This window comes from Haliotis rufescens, unplaced genomic scaffold (assembly GCF_023055435.1).
Source record: "Haliotis rufescens isolate VD_foot unplaced genomic scaffold, xgHalRufe1.0.p SCAF_39, whole genome shotgun sequence".
In the NCBI taxonomy this organism is placed as follows: domain Eukaryota; kingdom Metazoa; phylum Mollusca; class Gastropoda; order Lepetellida; family Haliotidae; genus Haliotis; species Haliotis rufescens.
In genome coordinates this window covers 1923819-1940736 of record NW_025964101.1, presented here as the reverse complement: position 1 = coordinate 1940736, position 16918 = coordinate 1923819, and the positions used below count along the sequence as shown (strand labels likewise).

Sequence of the window (16918 nt, the reverse complement as noted above, 5' to 3'; positions counted from 1 at the left end):
TTGCTTGATTGTGTGTCATCGAACTCCGACGGCGTAGGTCATTGCTCTTGCTCTATTGTGTGACATCGAACTCCGACGGCGTAGGTCATTGCTCTTGCTTGATTGTGTGTCATCGAACTCCGACGACGTAGGTCATTGCTCTTGCTTGATTGTGTGTCATCGAACTCCAACGGCGTAGGTCATTGCTCTTGCTTGATTGTGTGTCATCGAACTCCGGCGGCGTAGGTCATTGCTCTTGCTTGATTGTGTGTCATCGAACTCCGACGACGTAGGTCATTGCTCTTGCTTGATTGTGTGTCATCGAACTCCAACGGCGTAGGTCATTGCTCTTGCTTGATTGTGTGTCATCGAACTCCGGCGGCGTAGGTCATTGCTCTTGCTTGATTGTGTGTCATCGAACTCCGGCGGCGTAGGTCATTGCTCTTGCTTGATTGTGTGTCATCGAACACAGAAGGTGTGGGGCGTTGCTCATAATACATTGTTTGTTTGTTTAACGACGCAGTCAGCAATATATTCAAGCTATATGACGGCGGTCTGTAAATAATTGAGTCTGGACCAGACAATCCAGTGATTGATATCATGAGCATGGGATACCATGACGTGCATCATACAGGTCAGCAAGCCTGACCACTCGATCCCGCTAGTCGCCTTTTACGACAAGCATAGTCATGTCATAGCATCCGACATGTAGCTGGAATATATATTTCTGATTGTGGCGTTAAACAACAATCAAAATGTTAGGCTCACACCTTCACAAACAATCGTTGGGCTTACTTTTGCACAAACAAACAAACAAACGTTAGTCTAGCACTTGCACAAACAAACGTACACACTTGCACAAACAAGTGCACCCCAGCTTGAATGATCCAACAAACACGGGGATTGGATGAACACAACAACTGTTTGGTTAGGCCCTGGGTGCCGTTGTACAAAACAACCTTGGCGCGACAACAGTCGTAAGTCTATGTTGAGGTATGGGAGTAACGATCACCTTCGCACTAAGATCGTTTTGGTGAACGGGGCCCTGGAAGCCGTTGTACAAAGCGATCGTAACTTCCATACCTGGGTGCCGTTGTACGAAACAGCTTAACGCTACGACTGACGTAAGTCTATGTTGAGGTATGGGAGTAACGATCACCTTAGCACTAAGATCGCTTTGGTGAACGGGGCCCTGGAAGCCGTTGTACAAAGCGATCGTAACTTCCATACCTGGGTGCCGTTGTACGAAACAGCTTAACGCTACGACTGTCGTAAGTCTATGTTGAGGTATGGGAGTAACGATCACCTTAGCACTAAGATCGCTTTGGTGAACGGGGCCCTGGAAGCCGTTGTACAAAGCGATCTCAGCGCTTAGGTGATCTAACTCCCATACCTGGGTGCCGTTGTACGAAACAGCTTAACGCTACGACTGTCGTAAGTCTATGTTAAGGTATCTGAGTCACTAGAGAAGATCACTACTCTCAGCACAGATTGACCAAGGATATTTCTATTCTGGTCGCTTGGTTGCTGGTTGAAACCGAGCGAAATATCTGGTACGTCAGCACATAGATTTCTAGATTGTTCGACCGTGTTAAGTATAACCTATGTTTTCTTTTTGTGTCGCAAATATAAGAGTCGAATGAATAAGATTAATAGCGGTTTACTAATAGTGTTAAGTATGAGAGTAGCCTCCCTTAGATTATTTTTCCGCGGGAACCTGTACATGACGTTGTTGACATATTTGACAAGAAAATGGACCAAAGTGGATATGAATCCGATCGAATCAAGAACTGCATTATAAAGTCCGAGGTTCCAGAGATCTGCAAGACGGAGCCATGCTGCCTGGGGATCGACGAGGCCGGAAGGGGGCCAGTGCTAGGTAGACACTTGCTTAAATAGGAACTGCAAAGAATAAAATATTCGAATGCGAAACAGCTGATAACAAAATGGATGAATAATTATCGTTTTTTTATGATAAAGCATTAGTTTATTTATAGGCACCGTGCACAACAATACCCTAAAGATATTAACTATCCCAGTATTTCGCATGGTCAGTCTTATCAGCTGCTTATATAGCGTCTTGACTCCTATGTTTGATCTTTATCACGATCAATCAGGGTTTAAAAATTATCATTGCTATTGTGAAAAAATATTGTGAAAAATAAGAAGCCAATTTAACACCCTAACTCAGTTGTCCTCCGTACATACAACCAAAGACGTAAATACAATCTATATACGTCCGTGATACAACTCAATCTCAGCAAGATCATTTAAAACAATTACCATTACTGGATAGCGTGACCATATGATCCGCAAATGTCATGTCTAAGCTTAGGATAAAAATATTCACTGTATTGTTCACTGCAGTATATGTGGTAAATTGGACATATATATCCTTGCTCAACCATATTACGCTCAAAGAGTATTCTATCACGGACAGCTGAACTTGGTGAATTGAAATGCTGTCTTGTTCCCTCTCTTCCAGGGCCAATGGTGTACGGCATTGCGTACTGCCCACTTTCACGGCAGGAGAAGCTGAAAGAGATGGGATTGGCAGGTGAGTTACAATTAACATTATATTACTACTTTCGATTATACAGTATGTGATATAGCTCCACTTTATGATCATATACAGGGATGGAAAAAACCAAGAACGTCTACTAAAAGTACTACCCTGAATAGTGACGATTAACATATATATATTTACATTTAGTACTAACTACTAAATGACTTTATCGCGCGTATCCAAACCGTGTGTCACTGTATCTAATCCCTTTCCCACCCACCCACCCACATAGCTTGCCACTACTTTTTCTTTCCTTTTCAGCCTGACGTGTCCTCTTCACCTGGAATGCTAATCACTTCTTTTCTTCAGCGTTTATTCTATTACAGGTACCAGCAGAGCGGATTGTATATATGTAAATAAACCTGTACATATGTAAAATAGGTTTTCAGGGCGCTTGTATATATGTACATATTTTTAAACAATTCTGATATATGTAAATAAACATGACCTCTTAATAGCTGTATATATGTATCTATGCAATACCTGTCTCAACAATAAACTATGTCGAGGTGTGCGGGGTTCTTGTGGGCTACACTAGTAACAAATTAACTTGCTTCAAAATTAATACTTGTGCTTAAGGCTACCTGCTTTTCAGCGGGAACCTTTCCGGGGTTACCTGCTTCTCAGTGGGAACCTTGTCTTTCCCGACTTTTCAGCCGGGGAATCAAAAAATAAAATACGTTGGGGCAAACAATTGCCACGTATATGGGCCGGGCGGCGGAAGTCGTCTTGTCAAGCGGTAGCTGACAGTTGGGTCCGCGGCGGGAGCCGCACAATGGTTTTGCTAATGGGGCCGGGCAGTGGGATCTGCTTTGGCCGGCTACCTGGGGCCGGGCAGCGGTAGTCTGACTTAGGCCAGCAGCGTGGAGCTGCTTTTGGCAGCGTGGGAGTTGCCAAGCAATTGTAGCGTTTAAATATGCTACCGTGGGGGCCGGACAGCGGTAGCAGTCTCAGGCCAGCAGCACTAGCTGCAATCGCCGTTGGCCACGCGCGTGGCCATGGCAACGGTAGCATTTTGGTATACACAATTAGCAGCTAAGTAGCCCACTAGTACCTGCACACCCTCGGCCATTTAACCCAATCTCATCTTCTGTTTTTATTATAGGCACGGGCATCCACGGCTCGGTGGCCCGTGCCTCTCCATGGCATATCGTGGGATAAATGGCAATACTCCTCCAAAATAATGGAAATTCTACAAGCCCTTAGGGTACTTTTGACATTAACAATAATGGTCCAGGATATCAATGATTTTTATCCCCGATATATACCCATGATATTCTGGACCCAGCAACCATGTTAACTGCTATGACTTCATTTCGGAAATTATGTCTCCATCTCCATCTTGCCTGTTATGGTTTTAGTACAGAATTTCTCTCACTCAGGAGCTTGAAATCCACACCCAATCAAAATCCTTCTTTTGAAGGCATATTCAGCATAGATCTACATTTAAAGTACGGACTAGTACAAACTAGCCCTCGATACATTGAGTCAGATCTGGAGACTATTAGTGATGAGTTTTGTATGTTTTTGTACTGGAAAAGTTGTTTCAATGTAGACTATAACGACAAAGTCCCTATTAGGGCTGTTACAATTCACTTGCGTATTCGGTGAATCGAACCGTATCCATTCATGAATTGAATTCGTTATTCGTGGCCACTAGAATCGAATATTTATGAATATGCACGCATATGCATTTACATAAAAAAAATAGCCATAAGAACATATTTTATGCATAGATTTCTTCATAAGACAACACTCTTATACTATTTAATTTGACAGTATTGTGGTCACTGGTCATTGTTGCATTTGAGCAGATACTAGTACATGGATAAATGCAGTATATATGAATAATATATTTAATAATGTATTAAAAATTAACAAACCATGTCAAATAATTTATGTTGTTGTTGCCTCACTGAACATGCTGAATATGACAAATGATACATCAACTGCTGACTTGTTATTGTATTCGTGAATTAATATTCGTATTCGTTACCCTATATTCATGATACAAATCGTATTCGCCTCATAGTGTATTCGTTGCAGCCCTAGTCCCTATACTAGAAGGCGTCCCCAGTTGTATTTGAGATGATGTGCAACCAGGGGATTCTAGTAGTTGCTGTCACCACTTGTTTCATGCATAAAAGAATAGTGTCATTTGTTTGGATGACTATTTTCAGTCGAAAAATCTATAAAAACCAAGCTGATGGTTGTAATTGGTCCAGGATATTTGGATTAACCCAATGAGGATAAAATACACAGAAAAGTCAGTAGTAGTGGGAGGATGCACCAATGCATCTGTGGATCGCAATTATTTACTTCTCGATACAAGTATCAATCACAATCGCCTACAAAGTAAAAAGTATCGATTCTAACCTTAAATGTATTCTTTAATAAAATACACCAAACAGTAATAACTAGTGAAATTGAGTAGTGAAAACGTAAAACTTTCATCCATTGCATCATACTTGACACTGCTAACTGTAGATTGTCAGTGTGCCAGGTATTTGTACATCCTGATAAACATGGCTTACGCACCAAAGAAAAGAGCACATACAGTTATCGTGATACGTATCGGACACAGTTGGTGTATCATCCAAGCACTAAGTCAGGGACATTACAGTCATGGCTTCCACTAGCTCTGGTCGTGTTGGGCCAGTGCAGCAACTCTCCATGCAGAGTTATGTCCCTTAGTCAGTCACAGGTTTCAAATCCCAGACATGGCCTTGAGTATGATCCATCATTCCTTGGTTTGTCAGCACCATGTCCTTGTTCATATAAGAGTGACACCATATGTAAATTTGTGTAAAATATAATTGCAAAATACTATTGTTTGCTGAAATGTACAAGACACCGGAAGTTACTATTTTGCTGATTAACTCAATCTACTGGATGTTACATTTAGTTTTGTATTCTTTTTAAGATGCCACTGATGATGGCCATTGTTGAGTTTTCATATATAGTATAGAGATATGTTTTGGATTGCTACAAATCGTTAGGTTGCAGCATAGTGTCGAACATCAACTGTAGGAAACGAGGACAGTGAAGACGGTTCTTAGTATTCATACACCTCAGACATGGCAGAATAGCATCTGTTTTTACCTGTTTGGTGAAATGTAAGATCACAGACCCATGAAGATAGGGGTAGATAGGTCTTTAGCAACCCATGCTTGCTGTAAAGGCGAATGTGCTTGTTGTAAGAGATGACCAGTGGGACTACTGACTTGGTTGATGTCATTGTATCCCAATTGTGTGGATCGAAGCTCATGATGTCGTTCACTGGATTGTCTGGTTCAAACTCGATTAATACAGACTGCCGTCATATAGCTGGAATATTGCTGAGTGCGGCGTTAAACAAAAAAAACACACTCTTTTGTTAATTTTTGTTTTCTGTATTGATGTTTACTTTTGGCATCCCCAAACACTTTTGGGAAAAATCAGTTTCAAATACTTTTGATGTTTCGTTTTTCAGATTCCAAGACGTTGTCAGAAGAACAGAGAGAATCCATGCTGGAGAAGATGAAGGCTGCATCGGACTCGGTGGGCTGGATTGTAGAAATCCTCACGCCGGCCTACATTTCCAACAGCATGCTGCGAAGGTGAGCCAGAGCATTCCACTTCAGTTCAGTTTGTGATGGAAGTATGCAGGCAACCTCTGACCTGTCTTGCTGACCGTTCATGCAACGTGCCTGCAAAACACATCACCTATACATGAACTTCTGCAGTTAATAATTCACAAAGAAGCTTGTTCTTGCTTATTGTAACTTTTACATGTTTTCCCCAATTAGAAGTGATATCGTTAGAATTGGAGGGAGCTCCTTACAGTGGCAATGCCCTGAGGTTCTAGTGGTAGAGCGTCCGCCCGGAGAGGGGAAGGTCCGGGGTTCGATCCCCGGCCGCGTCATACCAAAAGACGTTAAAAGATGGTACTTGTTGTTACCCTGTCTGGCGCTCGGCATTAAGGGGCTCAAACAAGGACTGGTCGGCTCAGAGTCAGTATACTGTGTCTGAGTGGGGTATTCATGTTAAACTGCGGCATGGTATCTCAGTGAGCTAGCACTATAAATCGGCATCAGTCTGGACTAGTACAAGCAGCCACACAAACACGTACATGCACGTTGCTATATAAGTGCAATAATCTTGGACGCGACGTTAAACCCCATTACACCTCACACCCTGAGGTTCCTGTTGTGTTTGAAGGGACAGAGGTTGTCTAAGCCCCTGTTGCAGAGTTGCCTCCCTTGGAAGAATCTGGGATCATGGGTTCGAATGGTGGTTTGCTGTTACTATGTTACTAAGTTTGTGAACACCTCACCTGTGTATGGGTCTCACCAAGGCTGCTGACAGTCTGACCTGCATCAACTCGGCCTTTCCTCCCACATTAAGCTGACACACTGTGATATAACTGGAATACTGTTCAAAGCTAGTGTTAAACCAGTTCCCCACTTATGTATCACATCGTGTAGCAAGGTTAAGATGCTCGGTGTTAATCACATGCCTAATGTGTCTCTGCATTGTCTGTACTGTAATTTTGCCTTCCAGGACCAAATATAATCTGAATGCACTCTCCCATGACTCTGCTATCGGCCTTCTACAGAGAGCCCTCAGTCTGGGAGCCAATATCACAGAGGTAATACTATCTCAGGAAGGATTAGCTGTGTTATTATGGAAATGGAAGGGGAATATAGGAATGGGAAATGTCCGTCCGTCACATTTCGTTTCCGTAGCAGAAATCAAAAACCATGGGAGATATTTTAACCAAACTTGGCACATAGATAGATCTAGTGGTAAACTGGTGCCTTTTGATAGTTTGGGATATTTAAAAAAATTATTTTCGAGTTTCCGTAGCAACCGGACTTGTCATGTTGGTGGGGGGTATTAGTATTTCATGCTTCTTTGCTATTGGGACCAGGGGACTGGAAGTAGGGGTCCCAGGTTAAGAATTTGGGAGTCCCAGAGAATGTCAAAAATTGAATACAGTCCTCTCCCACAAGTGATGTCAGATTAATCAGAGACTGTCAGTTAAAATAGATATGGAGTTCCCCAATGTAATGAGTTGACAAGTGCAAGTGCTAGAAGATAATGAAGCATTCAAGTATGTTTTGTATTTTGTAATGACTATGTATAGAAATTAATGTTACATGCTGTTATGAAATAGCATTTATTCCTAAACATGCACACAAATTTTCTCTGTGTGTTTCTGAGTCGGTTTTTAATTTGTATCCATGTAGAATGCTGGATTTCACATCCGGTAAGTCTTGGTCTTTGTTTCATGGATATCCTTTGGTCTGTGTTAAGAGGACCCGTGAAGATCCGGATTAGAATTGGTCTTCAGCAACCCATGCTTGTCGTAAGAGGCGAATAATGGGATCGGTTGGTCAGGCTTGCTGACTTGGTTGATGCATGTCATCGTATCCCAATTGTGTGGATCAATGCTCGTGATGTCAATCACTGGATTGTCTGGTACAGACTTCGATTATTTACAGACCGTCAAATAGCTGGAATATTGCTGAGTGCGGGGTAAAGAACAAACTGTATTAAGAGCAGTTATCATTTTCTAAGATAAGTATTTCTAAAATCGGTAGTATTTAATCTAACTGTCCAAATAAAAACAGAAGGGGTTAGTGTGTATTATATTGTGCTAGACCCACTTGTTCACCACTTCATACTTTAATACAAAGGTATATGTATATTTTATAACAATTTTAATGGGGATTCTGGGTTAGAATAGATCCCGGCAACCTATGCTGGTCGTAAGAGGAGACAAAATGAAATGGTTGGTCAGACTCTACGATTTGGTTGATTGCGTGTTCTCGTACCCTGACAGTATGGATTGTTTCTCACAATATCGACCACAAGGCTGTCTGGTCCAGACTCAAATACTTACAGACCACCGGCACATAGCTGGAATATTGCTGACTGCGCGTTAAACAACCAAACAAAACAAACAACTTTTCACACGACTGCTGCGTTGTCTGTTGTTGCAGGTGTATGTCGACACGGTGGGAGACCCTGCCAAGTACCAGGCCAAACTGAAGGACATTTTCCCTGACATCGACATCACTGTTGCCAAGAAAGCTGACGCCACCTACCCCATTGTCAGCGGAGCCAGTATCTGTGCCAAGGTCAGGGAACTAAATAATGTTTGTGTAGGCATGATAAGCATAGTGGTAATTTGCTGTAATTTGCGAAGTAATAATGTTGAATCCAGTGTTTGAAATGGGGTTTAATGGTGCTTTCATGACTATTTCACTTATAAATAGCAATGTGCATGCACGTGTGTCTCTGTGGCTGCATGTACTATCTGAACTAATCCCGGTTTTATAGTGCTAGCCCACTGAGATACCATGCTGCAGGTTAAACACGAACACCCCACTCAGACACAGTATGCGGATTCCAAGCCGACCAGTTATTGTTTTATTCCCTTGCGCCTTTTATCATCATTTGGTGTGGTGCAGCTAGGGGGTAGAACCATCTACCTTCCCCTCTTCCAGACCTTGATTGTTATGAATTTTTTATATTTTTATCCCCCCCGACATATAATGACGGGGGGGATATAGCAATCAGTATGTCTGTCTGTCCGTCCGTCTGTAATCATTGTTTGTCCGGAGCATATTTCCTAAACCGTACAACCAAGCTTCCCAAAACTTGGTACACTTACCAATCAGGCTCAGTAGTAGTGCCTTTTGCTATTTAGAGATTTTTAGAATTTAATATTTTTGTCGTTTCCATGGAAATATGATGAATTTGGGAAATTTGAGGGTAGTGCTCTTGTCCGGACCATATCTCCCGAACCATACAACTTAGCTTCTAAAAAATTTTAACACCTATCAAGCAGGTTATGTTGTGGTGCCTTTGCTATTAACAGATTTTTTCATTTGTCAATTTAAATTGAAAATTGATGAACTTAGGGTAATGTTCTCGTCTGGAGCATATCTTCTAAACCATGCGACCGAGATTCACCGAACTTTATGCACATATCAATCATGTTCACTAGTAGAGCAGTTTGTTATTTATAGATTTTAGTAACATTTTTTTCTAAGGTGTACTATTTACCAATATCATATACTATACTACTCAAAAGAAGTTTAAGAACACCAGATATATAATACACGATTTAGCAAATTGGTCATGGCATTATGTGTTATAACATTACTATCATCTAATGTTTGGCAACATGTTGCACCACGTCTGGGGTATTGCTGATTCTCCTGACACTTTCTGGAAACACTTCTGGTAGTCATGCAAATGAATTGAAAACATGAGCAAAACACAGGAATATTGTCGCCCAAACACAACACTGCACCTGTCCTTAGCAACAACCAACACAATTTTCATGCTCAGCATATGAAAGTGGTGATGTTCATGGTGCACGTGCATGCTTTCCCTTTAAGAAGGCGATGACGATGATCGTGTTATCACACTTTCCAAAACCATGCCACAGAGACGACATCTGACTGATGTTGATAGAGGACGAGCTATTGGTTGGCTCTAGGATGGCCTTTCTTTACGTGAAGTGGGCAGAAGATTGCAGGTGTCCCCCTCTGTCATTTACACCCTTTGGCATCGTTTTGCTGCCACTGGCAGAGTGCAAGAGCGACATCGTTCTGGACGGCCAAGGTGTACCTCACAACGTGATGACCGATACCTGGTTCTCCAAGCACTCAGGCAGCGTACATCAACAGCAAACAACCTCAGGTTACAGTTAAGGGCTGTCAATAACACTGTCGTTAGTGATCAGGCGGTGCGAAACCGTTTACGAGCTGCGAACTTGAGAAGTCGACGACAAGCAGTGAGACCACCTTTACGTCCAGTTCACAGAACAGCACGTCTGGCTTGGTGTCGACATGTGCGTTGGAACAGACAGCAATGGTCTCGTGTACGGTTACAGACGAGTCACGATTCTGTTTGCAGCTCAATGATGGAAGAATACGGGTGTGGTGTCGTACTGGAGAGAGATTCACTGATGCCATAGTACGTGAACGTGTCGCTTTTGGTGGGGGATCAGTGATGGTATGGGGAGGATTCAGTTGGAATCACAGGACTCCTCTGTACCATATTGTCGGGAATCTGAATGCTGCCAGGTACCGTGATGAGATTCTTGAACCCCTGGTATTGCCCACACTTCGTCAGATTGATCAAGGTGCTATCCTTCAGGACGACAATGCAAGACCCCATCGCGCTCGGATTATCACTGACTATCACAGACAAAGGCAGATTACCGTTATGCAATGGCCTGCTTATTCGCCAGATCTGGCGCCCATTGAACATCTTTGGGATGCCTTGGGAAGAGCCGTTCAAGCTAACCACCCACCTCCTGTTAATCTCCAGCAACTGTTAGGATTTCTTCATCAGGAATGGCAAGGAATTCCACAGACAACACTGCAGCAGCTTGTCCGATCTATGGGTAGAAGATGTCAGGACTGTATTGCTTCCAGGGGTGGGCATACCCGATATTGAAGGAACAGGATTATCCTGAACTGTAGTGTGTGACTTTTGATTTATAGGGTACATGCAATTCATATTGTTTTGCTCTGGTCAGCTGTATGCCAGCGTTTCTTTCGTCAATGAAATGTCATGATTAAATACTTATCTTTCCCTGTCAGTGTTGTTCCTGTGTCCACGATTTATTTTTTGAGTGATTTTGATAACTTATTTCGGTGTTCTTTAACTTCTTTTGAGTAGTATATATATGATGTGAGCTACATAACCTAGTACATTCTCTTTATGCCTTTGTGTCATGAGGCTACGACAGAGCTATTCATATGCGAATCTGGAAGTTATTGTTATTACAATTTCATGAGATCATCAGAAAGTGAGCTACATGAACCAATATTTAATAACCTTCATTATATTTCTGGTTTTGGCATCAAGGAGAAAGATTTCCTTGCCAGTCTAAATACTCAAATGGTACACACAGTTTACCGACATGCCACGTTGGGGGGATATGTCATCTTCGGATGACTCTTGTTTTGAAAGGGAATTTGCTCATAATCTCATTGCATCATTATAGTGCTGTCAGTTTATAACATGCAGGAGAGATTAGGAAAATGAGTGAGTGAGTGAGTTGGGTTGTACGCCGCTTTTAACAGTATTCTAGTTATATCACGGCATGTCAGCTTAATGTGGGAGGAAAGCCCGAAGTGATGCAGGTCTCAGACGTTTACCACTTTGGTGAAACCCACGAGCACGGGTATGGTGCTGACAAACCTAGAAACTAATCGGGGCGAACCGGCATTCGAACCCACAATCATAGGTTTCTGGCGTGCCCAAGGGATAGGAAAATGACATGACAAAACAAAACAAAAACGCACTCACTACATAGACTGACAGTATCTCCAATATAACCTTGCAATCCGGTCTCCTCAACCGAGTTGCTTTGTGCTTCAGGTAGCACGAGACCAGGCCGTCAAGTCGTGGCAGTTCCGGGAGGGAGTGGAGAGAGAAGGACTCGAGTACGGCTCAGGGTATCCAGCAGGTGAATATTTCCCTGAAGAGTTTGTTTCAGTTGTGTGGCTACATAGCTGATGTGAAAGATGTTTCCTCCAACTGACTAGCCATTCAGTGAGATCTGCTCAGATGGCTGGGGTGGCAAGATTCACGGATGTGAGTGAGCATGGTTTTACGCCACGTTTAGCAATATTCCAGCAATATCACGGTGGGGGGGGGGGGGGCACCAGAAATGGGCTTCATACATTGTACCCATGTCGGGAATCGAACTCGGGTCTTCGTCGTGACAAGCGATGCTTTAACCACTAGGCTACCCGACCGCATGGATGTAGGAGATACACCTTACCCATGTTAGATTTTCATTCGAAATTTCAAAAGTGTTGGAATAACATGGCCTGATAACTTTTCATGGGACAATATGCTGCATTGATACTTTCACTTTCGGTACTAACCTAGCGAGATAGGTAAGTGATGCAATGTATCGTGTTGTGCCTCAAGTGCTGTGATACGTATCTTGTGACTCGAGTTGTCTGTCTTCTCTGATTTCTAGATCCCGGCACCAAGAAGTTTCTGGCTGGGAACATGGACCCTGTGTTTGGCTTCCCGGACTTTGTTCGCTTCAGCTGGTCCACTGCTTCCCAGCTGATTGAGAAGGACTGTGTTCAAGTCAGATGGTACAAAATGCAGCTTGTGTTACCTTGACCTACACAGCTAGGGATTTGAGGAGCAGTAACTAATTTTAAGGGCCTGTAAAGTCTGGAAATAGTGTGGTATTCTGTAGTGTAAGATTTAAGGCTGGACATTTAGTAGCAAACTTAGACCTACAGTGAGTATATTGGTATTAGGGGGTCGTCCCAGCCCTAGTATGATTTACAGGACCTATATTTCTGTCAGCAATGAATATGTCCGATCCCACATCAATAACATGCACTCTTCTTCCACATGTCCCTGGCTGAAGTAGGATTTCCTATGCTTTTGAAAAAATATATATTTATGGCCATTAATGCACAAAATATGCTGTAATGCTCTTAAAATGCCCCAATCTGTGAACCATTAAATTAAAACAGCTTAAACAAGAAGCTATGCTGTATAGTCATAGTGTCTGTTAGCAGGATGGACTTCAGACAGGATGCATTTCCTGTAGTTGATATTGTCATGTCAGCTGAATTTCTAGGCCACTGTTATATAATAGATTATAAATAGGATTTTAAGAAACCACCAAGACTGCTGCAACTTTTTTCAAGCATTTTAAAGCATTTTTTCATGAAAATTTGAGCCAATTTTTCTCTAATCTATCCTCACCAATCAGTACATTTGTAATGTATTGTCAGTATTCAACACTGAATTTCTTAAATGGAATTATGTATTCACAATAATACTGAACTGAAGTAAAGCTGCAAACATGTCATTAATGCTTACAACCCTGGTTTGAGTCATCATTAAACCAATTTTTTCTGTAATTACTTGGCCATCTTAGTCCAAAAAATGATTATAGATCAAATGAATTGTTTCCAGGGAAGATGATGATGAAGACGAAACCAAAAACACAGGCAGTGCATCCCTCTTGTCCTTCTTCAAGAAGAAAACAGAGGACCCACGCCAACAGAAACACAGGTTCTTCAGCGACAGACATCTCACACAGGTCGGAGCATTGTGATGTTCATGACACCAGACATTGTGACCTGCATACTTTCCAATGTAAAGATTCATGTGAATAAATCATACAAACAACCATTTTTTTCCCTGGTTTTAATACTGCAAATGATATCTACATGAAACAAGCGACTTTTTAAGAAATCACAGTTCCATACATTCAGTGTTGCAATGTAACAAATGGGAGATGAGTAGAATGTTAGTCACATCTTCAGGTAGTTGGACACACAACAATAAATAATGACCACATTAAAGAATAACTTACAGATGCGTGGTCAGATTTCATTTTGGGAAATTAACCTTTAAAAATTGCTTCTTTTACCACTTACAATCTTGGACTTCATTCATCCACGCTTGAAGCAAATGACTATTCTAAAAACATTCTGCAGCTACAGGTTTAAGTAGATCATTACGGTTTGGTGAAATTGCTGTGCAAATTGTATCCATATGGCAGTTGTACAATTAGGGCAGGAAATTGTGCGTGATTCTATGAACATTCTGATAAAGCAAACTCTACTTGAAGACTGTCTATGTCAAGTGTTCAAGTACTTTTGATTTATATCCTTATTGCTGAGAAGAATCACTGTATCCAAACCACTGTAAGTTACAGAAATGCCTAAATAAAAGAATTTGGTTAAAAACAGATTAATGCACAAACTGAAATTGATACAAAGACATAATCTCAAACACAAGATAAATCCTAGGTTGTCCATTTCATTAAGTGACTGATATGTAGAGAAACGGTTGTACATTACGGTGTCAATTTTGTGGTCATGATTATCGGCAAATATTTGGAACGTCAGACTGAGGAGCCATAAACTAGGATGTTTTACTGGGTGTGATATCTCTGCATGAAGATCGGACATCTCCAGAGGTTGCCTCAGAACTCCCTAAAAAGCATCGAAACTATTTGCAGGCATGAGCGAAAAAATTCAAACCAGCATATCTGATTACTGCATCTTGAAAACAAGTCAATCTACCTGTTCTGAATATTCCACGCCATTATATTATAGGGATTCAGATCAGTTCATTTTCTTTGACATTGACCATCATCCAAACTGTCCTAAATTAGGTAATGAATTAAAACTTATAAGTCCTGAGTTAGTTGAGCTTAACACCGCTTTGAACAGTATTCCAGTTATGTCACGGAGTTTCACCTTAATGTGGAATAAACCCTGAAGTGATGCAGGTCTTCGACATTGACATGTTGGTGAACCCCACAAGCGCAGGTGAAAAATGTCCTAATGTCACTTGCCTTCAGCAAAATAACCATGTACATTTTATTCACCCTGAATGCCCTGCCACCTACATCCAAACTTGAGTACAACAGAAATCTTACTTGTGTTCCATGTGGGTTTTTCTTTTGATAAATTCAGCATTTTCAAATCAAGAAAGTAAAGAAATCCAAATTGTTTTGCTAAGCTGACATCTGATTGGCTAAAGAACTCACACAGCCTTCCTTTAGTTTGGGCAGTCAAAGGTCACTCAGGGTTCCCCTAACGAGACCTCATATGGAGGTGACCTCAGATCTTCGTGCAGAGAGGTATCTATCATATCGACATAAAGGATATTATGTTAATGAGATTGAAGGGGTAACAGCATTGAGAATGTAAGTCTCAGAGGCATCCAACACTTAAACCTTGCCAGTCTGACAACCTGGAATTACAGCACTTGAAACCAGCTCACTATATACAATTCTTAGTATGTACAATATTATTTCTCCTTTGGATTTGAAGGAAACTGTTCCAGACAACATCAGTTGTGAGACTGGATTATGAACCGAGCATGGTTGAAATGATTGTTGAACCCTCCTACTGATGACATCAAACTTTGGCAAGGTTCAAACAGATGAAATTATCTCTATAGCACAATAAATTCACTCAATAACTTATAGTCAAGAGACATATACACACTATGACGATAGTACAGGTTAATTCATCAGCCATGGTCTGTATGTATTACAAAGGTTTATTGGAATAAAACTTCATACGCAGCAAGAGTATGAAGGAGTAAGAGAAAGTCTATGAATACAATAGGAATCATTATATGATTCCCATGGCTTTAAATAATGAACTGGGAAATGATCTACAAATGAACAGATTAAAGGTAACCATGACAACCAGTAATGTACACAAAACTAAAAGGCAACTTGTGTGTACAAAAGATCATATATGAGACCACGACTTTATTTTTTTACTCAGTAAAGCTGTTCATGCATGAATAACTGACACTCTTTCACCTAGAACAAATTCAACATTAAAAATATGAAACAGGCTCTTTATAGCACTTGCCCTGCAAAGCAACTTCTCATTAAAACACCCCACAAAAAAAAAAAAAACTTCAACAGTTGCAAAGTGGGCCCCATCACAAGGCATGGCAAAGCATAGATGCCCAATACCACTTTGTCTACAAAAGCTTGACAAATTAAGAAACGGTCCAGCTCCATTCACAAACTACAGATACTCAGATGAGATGAGAAACACTGAGAAGAGAGCATCCATCCATACGTCCACACACAGAAAAAAATCACAGAATTCATCTTCTACCATTCTCTCCATTCCACTCAGTCAGCAGTGAGCAGCGATGGAGCACATAATTCAAGTTTATGTAGAAACATCTTATCAATTTTTTTTGGGTCATTTTTCTTTTTTTTTGCTCATATGTTTTTTGGACAACATTGTCAACAGCTGCCCGGGACACACAAATACAAATAATGGCTGAAAGACGTCCGCTTGGAAGGAATTCCGTATCATTGCTGTCCGTCTGTCTGTCATTATCATGGTCCATTGTCTTCCATGCCTTTCTCTACCCACTCTATACCATCAGATCTGAGATTTGGCAGGTATCCTTGTGCCAGAAGCTGTATGCTGGGCACGAGGTTATGATGCTGATGCTGCTGCTGACACAACTGTTTTGTGTCTAGTCACCAGCCTCCATTACATCAGGTTCCGATGGCAAAGCGTTTGTTTGACAGGATTGATTTAGTCTTAGTAAGTCAGCATTATGAGCCTGAAAGAAGCATGCATCATTTGGATACGTAGGTGTAGGTTCTCTGAGGCGATTTACCACCTTCTGGCAAGGGCACGTTAAGAAAGTCCCAGATGAGAATGGTATCATCATGAGAACTGCTCACTATCTGGAATTCATCAAACTGGAGCCGGAATACACGTCCTGAATGTTCCTGCAAAAAACGCATAAATTACAAGATATCATACCTGTGAAATTGTTTTTTGGGGGTACAATAATATGGTGAAAGACAAAATGACAAAT

General features: G+C 41.4%; 2 protein-coding genes across 5 annotated transcripts in view; one reads left to right on the top strand and one right to left on the bottom strand.

Annotated features, from left to right (window-relative positions):
* The first annotated feature begins 1665 nt into the window (after window positions 1–1665).
* On the top strand, window positions 1666–13727 carry LOC124147225 (ribonuclease H2 subunit A-like). Its single transcript, XM_046517872.2, has 8 exons — window positions 1666–1858; window positions 2465–2536; window positions 6018–6144; window positions 7088–7175; window positions 8533–8670; window positions 11936–12023; window positions 12546–12669; window positions 13511–13727. The coding sequence occupies exons 1-8, from the start codon at window positions 1732–1734 to the stop codon at window positions 13650–13652; spliced, it is 906 nt and encodes a 301-aa protein (XP_046373828.2). The 5' UTR covers window positions 1666–1731; the 3' UTR covers window positions 13653–13727.
* A 242-nt stretch (window positions 13728–13969) lies between these two features.
* Window positions 13970–16918, bottom strand: part of LOC124147224 (F-box/WD repeat-containing protein 1A-like) — a 30645-nt gene continuing 27696 nt past the window's right edge. For 2 of the 4 annotated variants that reach the window (XM_046517868.2, XM_046517870.2), the window contains exon 12: window positions 13970–16832. In XM_046517868.2, the coding sequence (XP_046373824.1) occupies window positions 16674–16832 (159 nt within the window). In that variant the 3' untranslated portion in view covers window positions 13970–16673. The remainder of the gene's footprint in view (window positions 16833–16918) is intronic. The other 2 variants (XM_046517869.2, XM_046517871.2) reach the window with 1 other exon arrangement.

Coding starts and splice junctions, on each gene's coding strand:
- LOC124147225 (XM_046517872.2), top strand. CDS start 1,732: ATGGACCAAAGTGGATATGAATCCGATCGAATCAAGAACTGCATTATA. Junction 7,176..8,532: donor TGGGAGCCAATATCACAGAG/GTAATACTATCT, acceptor CTGTTGTTGCAG/GTGTATGTCGACACGGTGGG. Junction 8,671..11,935: donor GAGCCAGTATCTGTGCCAAG/GTCAGGGAACTA, acceptor TTTGTGCTTCAG/GTAGCACGAGACCAGGCCGT.